At 48.2% G+C, this 13,334-nt stretch overlaps 1 protein-coding gene across 1 annotated transcript; it reads right to left on the reverse strand.

Annotated features, from left to right (window-relative positions):
- Window positions 1-10,174: 10,174 nt before the first annotated feature.
- On the reverse strand, window positions 10,175-11,350 carry LOC123134188 (probable high-affinity nitrate transporter-activating protein 2.2). The gene is made up of 2 exons (XM_044553485.1): window positions 11,100-11,350; window positions 10,175-10,841 (listed from the first exon to the last, which is right to left on the reverse strand). Exons 1-2 carry the CDS (start codon window positions 11,236-11,238, stop codon window positions 10,384-10,386), a joined length of 597 nt encoding a protein of 198 aa, XP_044409420.1. The 5' UTR covers window positions 11,239-11,350; the 3' UTR covers window positions 10,175-10,383.
- Between the last annotated feature and the right edge of the window lie 1,984 nt (window positions 11,351-13,334).

The raw sequence follows: 13,334 nt of genomic DNA on the forward strand, positions 1-13,334 counted from the left end.
TGCCAACAAGCTCAAGGCTCTACATTTTCATTTTAGTGATCCATGGAAAGCCAATACTATTAAAAGGGGATGAGGTGTTGCTTAATTGCTTGCTTGCTCAAAATGCCTAGTGATATGCTCAAAAACCCTCAACCACTTTCTCATTTCCACATATGTCCTAAACCTAAAAGTCAAACTCGGCCCTACCGATTTGATCTATCCGACGCCACTGAGTTCATTTCACATAGCCACTGCCACAAACCCTAATCATTTCGGTTTCATCGACAGGGATCTCGGTCTCACCGAGATGTTGCAATACAATGCTCAAGCTTGTGATATCCTCTTCAATGGATTGTGCCCCGAGGAATTCAACAAAATTAGCCGTCTTGAGAATGCAAAGGAAATTTGGGATACTTTGATTGATATGCACGTAGGTACCAACTCCATCAAGGAATCCAAGTTGGATGTGCTTCAAAGTCAACTTGACAAGTTCAAAATGAAGGATGGTGTGGGTGTCGCTGAAATGTACACTAGGCTTGCTCTCATCACAAGTGAGATTGTCGGCTTAGGAAGTGAAGAGATGACTGACAAATTCATCATCAAATTCTACTCAACAACTCATTTCTATCCTGATGGAAATGTTGTGTGGATGTCTGAAGGTACTAGGTACCAATGTTCTGTTGATGAGTGGGCCAAGCTTATTAATGCCCTCAAAGAAGCTAAGAAAGACATTGATGTCTATGCTGAGAAGAAGAAGGATCACAACTCCATGGCCAATATGTACAAGGAGATACCTGACAAAGCCCTGGAGACACACAAGCTAGGCTCAGTGTACTACTTGATGTCTGGATTGGCCACAATGAACACTATTCTGAGGCACACCTTGTTGCCCAAATCAGGAGATCACAGGATGATCAGAGGCCACTCCATCAATTTTCTACAACTCTTTGATTTGCCCCAAAAGTTTAAAGTTATGAGTTTGATTGTTGAGACCATCAAGAGAACAGCTGCTGATCAGAAGAGATCATGTGGATATGCTCCACACATACAAATGTTGATAAATTCCAAGATGAGCAAAGGTGTCTACTTGTTGGACAAAGAACATCTTCCCTTGAGGCCTGATTTTGAGGACATCACTGTTGTCATGAATGCTGAAGATCCCACATCTGTGGAAGCTCAAGAGAAGAGGCAGAAAGCAAAAGCTGAGAAGGCAGCAAAGATGCCAAGTGCTGAAGAAGCTTCACAAGTGTTCCTCAAGTCTAAGCAAGACCAACTTGGATATCTTATTCAAGCTACCTTGAGGATTGAGAAAGGATTGGCCACCCTGACTCAGAACTAAGAGAGCCTCGAGAGAATCATTGAAACAAAGTTCTATGATCTTGACTTGAAGGTGACAGAGATTCAAACAGCAGTTGAGCAGCTCCAAGAAGAAGCAGAAGAGAGGAAGGGGAAAGCAACCACTGAAGTGTTTCAGAGAGTGCCTAGGGCACAGAGATCTGCAGTAGTGCCAGTGCCAGATACTAGAGCTACATCATCAGCACCTGCAGCCACAGCTCCAGTTGCCCCTCCAGTGGTAACTCCACCATCTCCATCAACTTCAACAGATGCTTTCATCCTTGGAGTCCTCTCAACACCACCTCCTGAAGATCAAGTTTAGAGAGCCGCATAGCACTATGCATTTCCAAGCTTTTTGGTAACTTGTTGCCAAAGGGGGAGAAAGTGTATAGATCATATGCTTCGGAGAGAGAGATAGCTTGCTTCTTTTGCTACTTATTTGCTTTGCTTGCTTGGTTGATACTCTACGTTTATGTGTGTGAGATACTTTGTATGGTCATGTGTTTGATCATATCATTCTTAATGCTTATGCTTGGGTGATGATATTCTCTATATCTTTTATGTATGAACATTCACTTTGCCTTGGTGATGAGTGCTTGTTCCTATTTCTATCATTTTGAGCGCTCCACCAAGATGTATGTGACATGGAAGAGTAACCCATGATCCTAATTGGTTGTGCATTTGCATTCAAAAGCAAATCTTAAATAATGCACAAATTTAGGGGGAGCTCTTGCTTATCACATAATTCTCAAAGCGACGATGTTTTTCATTCTTATTATCATTTGTCGAAGCTTTGATCTATATGTTGTCATCAATTACCAAAAATGGGGAGATTGAAAGTGCAACTAATCCCTGGGTGGCTTTGGTAATTCTTAACAACATATAGCTCATTGAACTAATGCTCTTTCAAGAAGATCATTTCAGAAAGTTCAATGATTGGCATGGCATGGATTAGATATGTGGACCCCTCAAAATGCTAAGGACACATATTGGCAACAAGCTCAAGACTCTAGATTTTCATTTTAGTGATCCAATATCACATTGAGTCCATAGGAAAGCCAATACTATTAAAAGGGGATGAGGTGTTGCTTAATGACTTGCTTGCTCAAAATGCTTAGTGATATGCTCAAAAACCATCAACCACTTTCTCATTTCCACATATGTCCTAAACCTAAAAGTCAAACTCGGCCCCACCGATTTGATCTATCCGGCGCCACCGAGTTCATTTGACATAGCCACTGCCACAAACCCTAATCATTTCGGTTTCATTGATAGGGATCTCGGTCTCACCAAGATGGGATTGCAAACTCTCTGTTTCCCTTTGTAGCATTTCGGTATCACTGAAATGAGCGATCAGTCCCACCGAGTTCGCAATGCAAACTCCTTGTTTCCTTTTCATAACGTTTCGATCCCACCGAAATGAGCGAATCGGTCCCACCGAGTTTGCCTGACCAACTCCCTGTGTGCCTATTACTAAAATCAGTCCCACCGAGTTCATGTGATCGGTCTCACCAAGATTATGTTATGCCCTAACCCTGGCGCATGGGTCCCGCCGAGTTGATCACGTCGGTCCCACCAAAAATCCTAAAGTTCATATTTTGACCTGAATCGGTGTGACCGAGTTTCACCATTCGGTCCCACCGAGTTTGGGAATCTGTGTGTAACAGTTAGATTTTGTGTGGAGGCTATATATACCCCTCCGCCCAGTCTTCATTCATGGGGAGAGCTATCAGAATGTGCCTACACTTCCACTACTCATTTTCTGAGAGAGAACCACCTACTCATGTGTTGAGACCAAGACATTCCATTCGAACCATAAGAATCTTGATATCTAGCCTTCCCCAAGTTGCTTTCCACTCAAATCAGCTTTCCACCATAGCCAAATCTGTGAGAGAGAGTTGAGTGTTGGGGAGACTATCATTTGAAGCACAAGAGTAAGGAGTTCATCATCAACACACCATCTATTACCTTTTGGAGAGTGGTGTCTCCTAGATTGGTTAGGTGTCACTTGGGAGCCTCCCTCAAGATTGTGGAGTTGAACCAAGGAGTTTGTAAGGGCAAGGAGATCGCCTACTTCGTGAAGATCTACCCAAGTGAGGCAAGTCCTTTGGTGGGCGATGACCATGGTGGGATAGACAAGGTTACTTCTTCGTGGACCCTTCGTGGGTGGAGCCCTTCGTGGACTCGCACAACCATTGCCCTTTGTGGGTTAAAGTATCCATCAACGTGGATGTACGATAGCACCACCTACCGGAACCACGCCAAAAATATCCGTGCCAATATTGCGTTTGCTCCCTCCAAACTCCTCCGATTTACCTTCATATGCAATGATTTACATTCCGCTGCTATACTCTTTGAATTGCATGTGTAGGTTGATTGCTTGACTAGTGCTAAGTTGCTAAAATCTGCCAAGAATTAAAATTGGGAAAGGCTAGGTTTTTATTTGGTCAAGTAGTCTAATCACCCCCTTTAGACATACTTTTGATCGTACACCTTGAGACCATGAGGTCACGGGTTCAAGTCCTGAAAACAGCCTCTTGCAAAAATTAGGCAAAGGTTGCGTACTAAAGACCCAAAGTGGTGAGACCCTTTCCCGGAGCCCGCGCAAGCGGGAGCTACATGCACGGGCTACCCTTTTAATGAAACAATTGGACAAATAAGTTGTTAATGTTCATATTGCCGCTTGACTCCCATTTTGTTTGCCTTGAAAGAGTGGAGAGGATCATGGACAAATAAGGGTCCAAGCTACATTTATTACCACCTCTAAGGTGGTGGTGATGGCCGTTTCTTTTGTTCTTCTTCTTTTTGTTCTACCCTCTTCCATGTGAAAACAATTGTCACCAATCTTTGATACAATAACTAACTATTGTTCTTACTTCATGCATGTTCATCTATTGACAATATCTGTTCTCACGGATGTCTGTGCTTAATTATTTTTTGTTTGCGAGGAGTCTTTTGCTCTAATATTGACATGTGAGTATACATATGTTTCTTTCAGTGTGTCCATGTGCCATACATTGACATTAGATTGTTTGCGGCGAATCCATAGGTTTATACCTGTTTATGGACGTGTAGACCACTGGCTTATTTTTCTTCTTGTTTGGCTTTTCTACCTAAGAGCAACTCTAGCAGACCCCGCAAAAAGCCCCGGCCCGCAAAATAATCGCCAAATTGCGGGTTGGGGCCAAAAAATCTGCACGAGCAGACCCCACAAAACGCCCCGGCCCGCAAAAAAATTTGTGGGGCGCGGCAAATCTTCTCCCTCAACCTCCATCTTCATGGGCTGGGAGGCCGACCCGAGCTCAACCCCCATCCGGCGCGAGATTTGGCAGGAGGGACATTTCCGCGCCCCTTTTCCCGCTCTCGGCACCCTCCGCCACCATTGCCCCCCCCTCCGAAAGCTCCGGGTGCTCCTCCCCAGCCATCCCTCGCCGCCATGGACGACCCCATGCTGTTCCCCGTCACCGTCGAGGTCGCGCACGGCCCTTCCCCTCGGGCGGATCTCGTCGCCGGCCATGTAGGCCCCGCCGGCGTCGCCAAAGCACACGCCACGCATGCTCGCAAGCGGCAGGGCAACGTGCTTGTGCAGGGCGGGAATCCAGCTGCCCCCGCCGTGATGGGCCCGCGCTCCAGGCGCCAATGCCGCTGTGCGATCCCAGCCGGCGACGGAGAAGGCCGACAAGGTCGCGGGCGTAAAGCGGAGGAAGGTTCCGACTTCAAGGAACAAATCTTCTTCAACCTCTCACTCTATCCTCCCCCAAGGTGGTGCTCCGGTGATGCCGTTCAATGGTGCCACTCCACCCGCGAGTGAGGTGTTCGACGAAATGGCCGGAAGGTATATCTCTTCGGACTTTGGTGATTCTCTTTCATTTTCGCCATTGTTTTTCGATAGCTCATGACTTGTCATCGTTCGGTATAGCGGTGGTTCGAACAATGCAACAACCGAGTTCGTGAACTTGTTGGACACGAACGCGGTTGACATTGATCAAGCCCCTTTCGAACCTTTCGACTACAATGAAACGGAGGGCGGCGTGGACGATCATGGTTGTGCGGACGACTTGGCGGAGATCGAAGCGGAAGCGTTTGAGAATTCACAAGCAAAAGCTGGGAAAAGCCAAAGATCAAAAAACTACACCATCTTGGAAGATCAAGCTTTGATCAAAGCATGGAGTGCGGTGTCTCTTGATGCATGCACGGGTACTAATCAAACTGCCAAGAGATATTGGCAAAGGATCGAAGATCAATACTTCCGCATTATGAAAAACTACCCCAAAAAGACTCCACGCACATTTCGGTCGCTTCAAGGTCATTGAGAGAACATCAAGCCTATGTGCAGCCATTGGGCAGCTTGCTTGGAGCAAGTACGCAATGCACCTCCAAGTGGCACCGTGGAGTCCGAATATGTGAGTTTGCTTTGCCTTTGTTGAAGTTGTGCATCATTATAATGTATCATGAAAAATGATTGCATCACCTTGTTCGCATTGTGTAGGACAAGATTGCTCAACAAAGATACAAGGACATGGAAGCTTCGGAAGGCAGATTCTTCAAATTAGAGCATTGTTGGGAGTTGCTCCAAAAGCGCGAGAAGTGGAAGTTGATCTACAAAGAGTCCCCACCCAAGAGAGGCTCACTTACAAACATGGATGAAGATGAGGATGATGATGTCCCAAGAAATTTGAACAAGCCCGATGGCAACAAGAAGACTAGAGAGAAGATAAAGAGAGAGCAAGAAGCATCGAGCTTGAGGGAGAAGATTGATGCCATGGTGCAATCAAACGAGTTAATGTTGTTGAAGTCGTTGGAGATCAAGAAAGAGTTGGCCGAAAAGAAGGCAAAAGAGAAGCAAGAAAAATGGCAAATGCTCAAGGAAGAGGGGCTGCGCAGAGCTGCCATTGAGGAGAGAAAAGTACGCGCCTCTGAAAATAAATCGCTGTCATTGTTGCTCGCCGAAGAGAACAAGATCATGTCAATGAACCGCAATGACATGGACGAGGTCACCAAAACATGGCATAATATGGCAAGGAGAGAGATCTTGAAGAGGAGAATGGTCGCCTCGGCCGATCCGTCTGCTAGTTCCGGTGATGTTTTCTCTGCTCCACACGGTGGCAATGTGGATGTCTCGGTGCGGGAGTTGGAACAAGCGACAGAGGTGGCTATGGTGGCTACGGTGGCGCCGATGAAGTTTTAAATGGACTCCATGGCGCCGAGTGAAGATCGACCCCCAAGATGATGCCGGACATGGGCGCATACCTTTGCATGCTCTCTTTTGCGTAATGAACTTCGCTTTTACTCGCGCGCAAACTGTTTATGTCATTTGAATTTGAACTTGTTTGTGAAACCCTATGACAATTTCAGATTTGCAGTTCTTGTGTTTGCGGGTCGTTGCGCTGGTGCCCGAGCAGAACCCGCATAGCCGACCCGTAAAAAAGCATATTCAGCGAATATACTTTTTTACGGGTCCGTTTGGGGGGTCTGCATCTGTGCTAGCCCTCGCCGGCCCGCAAAAGCGGTTTTGCGCGAACTGCAAACGCGTTTTGCAGGCCGGCGTTTTGCGGGGAATGCTAGAGTTGCTCTAAGAATGTTTTTTTTTGCGGTGGATTTCCGTCATGCGCTTTACCTTTGCCTTCTTTTTCTTTACTATATATGTGTATCAAAATATATATGAAAGATGCACAACCCAGTTTCTCGATCCGATAGAAGCCCAAAGCGGTCCATATATACCCAAATGAGATCCACATTAGTTCTAAAATCAGGAGGCTTGTGGTACTCCCTCCATTCCTACAAGGACACTTCATATTTGTATATCTAACTTTAATATGAAGCGGCTCTGGCAATAGAAGAAATCTCCAGCTGCGCCGTCTAGCACAGTCCATTGCTTACTAATAGAGGGTTCCTTGTGTTGATTGGCAAGCAATAGTTAATTTTCTATAAATAATACAGTAGAGGATAAGTACTCTTACATAAACAAGTACCCGATGATAAGCACTCGTACGAGTCATACAGTCACACCGCTTGGCCCTTGGGACACCTCATGTGCACGGGTGAATATAAAGACGATTGGTTCTTCAGTTTGTTTTATATGTGCCAGAACTAAAGGTGCCTTCCTGGAAACATCTTGAAAGGAAAACATAAGCTTGTAAAGTGAATCGCTTTCAAAGGTACTGTATACAACTTATAAGATGTCAAAAGTTCAGAGCGACACAATTCCGGAGAGTTGACATTGTTCATTCAGCCTGGTGGAGTACCCCCTCCATCTCCATGTGAAGCTGAATAAACTATCGGGTGGTTAGCTCCTTGCTGTCCCTCCCAGCCGCTACTACCCAACAGTGCAATGTACTTGGTCGTCTCTTGGCTTTCCGTGACGCTTGAAGAAGTATATCAGATTGATACGTGCACTTGTCTACAAAGTTGACTCTGAGATGTATACATATTAGATAGATATACTTGTGGCTGTCATGCTTGCTGTGTAAACTCAAACCAACTGCCCCCCCCCCCCCCCCCCCCTTGATGATCAGATTTTCGTCGCGAAGAGTGCATTTGGTCGTATCTAGCTACATGACACGCTTGTTCATTTTGTTCCTGGGTCATGCCTGCTTTTTGGAAGCCTCATGCACATGCTTTCTAAATCGACACACATGCCGTAGTGCAAACGCCGACCAACTTAAGTCTTGTAGAGTGAGCATCTAACGAAGAATATTGGATGGTTTCTTTTTCCGACTCCAACTTTTCTTGTTTGAAATGACTGCCCAAATAGGGCGTACCTTTTTGTTTGAAATGAGCGCCGAAACAACTTTTTTGTTTTGTTTGAGAAAAGGAGTTAGTAATAGCCATTTTATATCAGCTGTGATTGCACCGCTACTACCCTATTCGTATCCATTTTATATCAGCTGTGAGCCTGTGATTGCACCGGCCGCTACTATTCTATTCCCATCCCTTGGTGTTCTCACGGCGCTGCTCGCGTGAAAGCAACACGGAGGACACACACAAACGCAGGACGTACAAACTTCAAACAACCAAGTTGCTTCATACTATCATCTTCATGGAGCATGACTTGGTAAAAGCAAGAAATATGAAGCTGTTGCTTTGTTTGTTTGAGCAATTGAGTGGGCTCAAAATTAACTTCCACAAAAGCGAGTTGTTCTGTTTTGGTAAAGCCAAGGAGGAACAAGAAGCTTACAAACAATTATTTGGATGTGGTTCGGGGGAGCTGCCATTCACATACCTAGGAATTCCTATACATCACCGTAGGCTTACGAACAACGAATGGAAGTGTATCGAGGATCGATTCGAGAAAAAGCTAAGTTGTTGGAAGGGTAAGCTCATGTCATATGGAGGCCGTTTAATTCTTATTAATTCGGTGCTCACGAGCATGCCCATGTTTCTTTTGTCTTTCTTTGAAGTCCCAGTTGGTGTAAGGAAAAGACTGGACTTCTATCGATCGCGTTTCTTTTGGCAGGGAGATGAGCTAAAAAGAAAATACCGGTTAGCGAAGTGGGATATCATTTGTAGGCCGAAAGACCAAGGGGGTATGGGGATTGAAAATCTCGAGGTTAAGAACCGATGCCTTCTTAGTAAGTGGTTGTGGAAGTTATCTTCAGGAACTGACGCTACTTGGGCTCAAATCCTTCGTAATAAGTATCTTCAAACCAAAACTTTGTCTCAGGTCACGGTTAGACAAACTGATTCACCCTTTTGGAAAGGGCTCATGAAAGTTAAGCTTTCATTTTTTCAGAGGGCAAAGCATATAGTTGGTAATGGTGCCAGCACAAGATTCTGGGAGGATACTTGGCTCGGAGGTACACCCCTTGCAATCCAGTATCCGTCGTTGTATCGTGTTGTCCAAAGGCGCGATGCTCTGGTTGCAACGGTCTTTCTTTCGATACCCCTTAATATTCAATTTAGAAGATCGTTAGTGGGCAATCATTGGGAACAGTGGCTACATCTAGTTAGGAGACTGATGCAAGTCCAACTTTCACAACAACCTGATAAACTGCGCTGGAATCTCACTAGGTCGGGTGAATTCACAGTTAAATCAATGTATGTTGATGTTATTAATTCGAGCTCGATTCCTTCTTCCAAGCATGTGTGGGATGTCAAAGTTCCTTTAAAGATCAAGGTGTTTATGTGGTTTCTACACAAACAAGTTATCTTAACAAAGGACAATTTAACAAAGCGCAATTGGACAGGACCTACTAGGTGTAGTTTCTGTGATCAGGGTGAAACCATTAATCATTTATTCTTTGATTGCCCATTAGCTAGAATTCTTTGGACAACTGTTCATGTTGCTTTCAATATTCATCCACCAAGCTCGGTTAACATGTTGTTTGGAACATGGCTCAACAGGGTAGAGCCCGGGTTAGCAAAACATATTCGCTTGGGGGTGTGCGTCTTAGTATGGGCGCTTTGGAATTGCAGAAATGATCTTGTCTTTAACAGAACAACAAACATTCATGTTTTGCAGGTTATCTTCAGAGCTACGGCACTTATCCGTTCCTGGTCGCTACTCACTCCGACGGAGGCCAGGGAGCTTTTGGTTACTGGTGCTATCCGATGGGAGACGGTAGCTCGGGATATCTTCAGCCGGTTTGGATGGCGGTCATGTAATAGGATAGGCAATTAGTTTACCTGTCTATTTTTGAGCCAACCGGTTGTGGTTTATCCTTTATTTGGCTAGCTTGTGTATCTAGCCTTTGGGCTCTGTGTGAGCCTTTCTTCTTCATTTTATTTTGCTACTTTTGAGATTTCGAGACCTTGTGGATGATTTATTGTTAATAAGATGGCCGTATGCATCATGCTGATGCAGAGGCCGGGGATCCCCCCCTTTCGAAAAAAAAAGTTGCTTCATATGTAGGAGTACTACTGTCTGAAATCAAATTACTTCATTCGTAGTCATTACACGCTCACAACAAAAAGGAGGTATGCACCCCAACATTTATCCGTACAGTTTGCGCGGTACGTACGTACTACGGTACTAGTACGTGCTAGTCCGTACTGATACTGTTACATGTAGAGAGAAAACGACCGGCCGGAGAAAGCCAACAAACTTTGCTACGGTTCCGATCTCCACATCTAGTTGTTCTTCTTGCGTTTCTCAATGAAGAAGAAGAATGCGAGGGAGGCGACGGAGAAGGCGGAGAAGACGCCGGCGGCGACCTTGATGGAGGTGGTGACGCCGGTTATGCTGACGACGTTGAAGGCGGAGGAGGGCGCGGTCTGGCCGTAGGCGACCTGGGTGCCGGAGGCGTCGAGCGCGTAGGCGCGCACGTAGTAGGTGGCGGTGGGGATGTCGAGGGCGACGCGGTACTCGACCTTGCCGGTGCCGGGGTAGGCCTGCTGGGTGACCTTGAACTGGCAGGTCTTGTCCTTCTTGAGGTCGTCGTGGGTCTTGCGCCACTCGCGCTCCTTCTGGCTCACCGGCGCGTAGCAGAGGCTCACCTTCACGTTCTTGTAGTCGGCGTCCTTGCCGGCCGGCTGGCTCGCGTTCAGGGCCCACGTCACCGTGATCACGTCCTCGCCGGCGTGAAGAACTGGTCAAGGATCAGTTAAGTTGATCATTTTTGTTAGGATGAAGAAAAAGAAGAGGCGCAAACAAAATAATAAAATTGAGCATCTACTTGGAAGATTCTTCTACTGGCCGGCAAGCCGGCTGACCTTGGCATATTTGGAATGGCATGCGACAAGGCTAATTAGCTTGTTGCATACATGGCCATATATGCCAATCTATGACGTTGCTATAGCAAACAGCGCCAAACAAGGAAGCATATACGACGGTACGACGGACGTACCTTGGCCGGGACTGGGGGAGGCGGTGACGTCGAGGGTCACCGGCAGCTTGGAGAGGTACGCCACGGCGCCCGCCGACGCGCAGCAGCCGGCGGCGAGGACCACCAGCAACAGCGCCGTGACCATACCTTGGCGAGCCATCCCTGCGCGCGGCTAGTTAGTGCTTGGCTGCTGTTGTCGATCGGACAAGGCAAGAGAGGAGCTGGGGGACAAGTTTGATTTGCTCTTGTGGGATTTGGAGAGATGGAGGAGTACGGATGGGTTTAATATAGGCGCGCGCCATGCCATGGGTGTTGACCGTGGGCGAGAGGAGGCAGATGAGATCAGCGGGAGCTGCCTGCACCTGCAGTGCCGTGTTTCGCGGGGCCGAGGAGGTGCCCGTCCGATTAAGCTACTGTGAGCTACTTTAGGCGCTCCCAAGTCAAATCTTGTCCTCTCCGAAGTCCGAATCCCAGCCTCTTCCTCGTCTGATTTGCTCAAAAGGGCAAAAGCGGCCGGCCGGGGGTGAGAAGCGGCGGCCACAAATCAAACTGCAAGCGCCCGAGCCTAAATCATCATTTTTTTAGGGGTATCCTAAATCATCATTAAATAGTGAATACTTACTCTTCGAATCAAAATGTATTGATTTTTCGTTGTGGTTTTCGTCCATAATATGTCAACAAAATTTGTATAGAAACATAGGACGAAAAGATACGAAAAAGTCTTTCGCCCCGCTATATAGATATAGCAACCACCCGATACAACAAAAAGTCCAATGCTGAGGCAAACAACACAAGCAAGCCCAAAAGAAACAAAAGAGAAAGAAGAGAGAAAATAATGTTAACAGCGTCGGATCGACGAAAACGATGATAACCCAAAACCATTGCGCCCACCGAAGATGTACCACCTCGCTCCAGGCACCTCGAACCTCCGCATACCAAGCAGCACCTTCAGGAAGGAACATGACGATGATGACGCTGCTGCCCGGACAGATCATAGGGTTTCCCCCGGTACGCGGAGGGGCGTGGGGAAGGGAAAGACGCGACGCCCTTCAGGAAAGAGCGATGGCGCCCACGGGCGTCACCGCGTTGGTGCCGGCAAGCCGACACGGATTTCTCCCATCCGCCAAACACCCACAACCCCGAACGGTCCGACACGCTCTACCAGACAAGCCACCCACGAACGCGCACCACCACAGTCTTGCCATCATCACCGCCGCCTCACCATGGTCATCGAAGCAAGACCGACGAGGACGAGAGTGAGCAGCCGGGAATGAGGAGCGGCAGCGACAGCAGCCACGCCGGAGGAGACAACCTCCACCGCCATCAGCGATCACCGACCGGACACGGCAAGGGGAGCGTACCAGGCCCTCGAGGCCCGGCCGAGCCCAAAAGGGGCTCGTGGAGCACCCGTCGCCGAGCTGCAGTAGACAAGCCGCAGTCTCCACAACCCCTGCAAGAGCCGCGCCACCACCGCCCCCGCCGGAGCCGCCACAGGGGAGACCGAGTCAGGCCAGCCTAGACCCAGACGGGGCCCAAAACGGCCCAGATCTGGGCCGGGAGGGCGCCGCCACCATCCAGCACGCCGGCCCGCCGCCAAGTGGTCGTGCCTCCACCTCTAGGCCACCCGGAGCTGCGCCGCCAGGAGCAGCCGCCGTTACCGGAACCACCGTCGACCGAGGAGCACCGCCGCGGGACGCCACCACCCGAGCCATGGCACCGCGCGCGGGGAAGGGAAGGCCGCCGCCGCCGCCAACACCATGCGGGCAGGGCCCAGTGGCGTAGCTCGGCGGCGGCGGGAGGAGGGGAAGGGGGGAGGGAGGTGCTGGGGTGGGGGCGGGAAGATGGGCACCCGGCCGCCTCACTCGGGAGGCGACGCGGGGGCGGGCTGGGAGGGGGGCGGCGCAGCGCGCGTTGCCGGCGGCTGGAGGCGCGGGAGGGGAGGGGAGGACGGCCGGCGGCGGCGGCTCGAGAGGAACCCTAGGCGAGGGAGGGGTCACTCCAGACCAAAAGATACTTCCAAGATAAAAAGAAAGAATGCTCACCAAATGTCTGCAGAGAGGATGAAATTCTTTTAAACAAAACTACAACTGTTAATGAGGCAGAGACACTAAAATCTATGAAAATCACTAGCACATCTTCAATGGATTTGTCCAGTGTGCACTCTGAAGGAGTGTTACATCATGATGATACTTCCAATTCATCTAGAACACCCACTACTCCTGAGGGTCTAAAAGGAATCTCAGCTGTCATTGATCA

The sequence above is a fragment of the Triticum aestivum genome, chromosome 6B (assembly GCF_018294505.1).
Source record: "Triticum aestivum cultivar Chinese Spring chromosome 6B, IWGSC CS RefSeq v2.1, whole genome shotgun sequence".
NCBI classification, from domain to species: Eukaryota; Viridiplantae; Streptophyta; class Magnoliopsida; order Poales; family Poaceae; genus Triticum; species Triticum aestivum.

Excerpts from the sequence above, each read along its gene's own strand:
- LOC123134188 (XM_044553485.1), bottom strand. The coding sequence starts at position 11,238 with ATGGCTCGCCAAGGTATGGTCACGGCGCTGTTGCTGGTGGTCCTCGCC. Across the intron at positions 10,842-11,099 it reads CTCCCCCAGTCCCGGCCAAG|TTCTTCACGCCGGCGAGGAC; the intron begins GTACGTCCGTCG and ends ATCCTTGACCAG.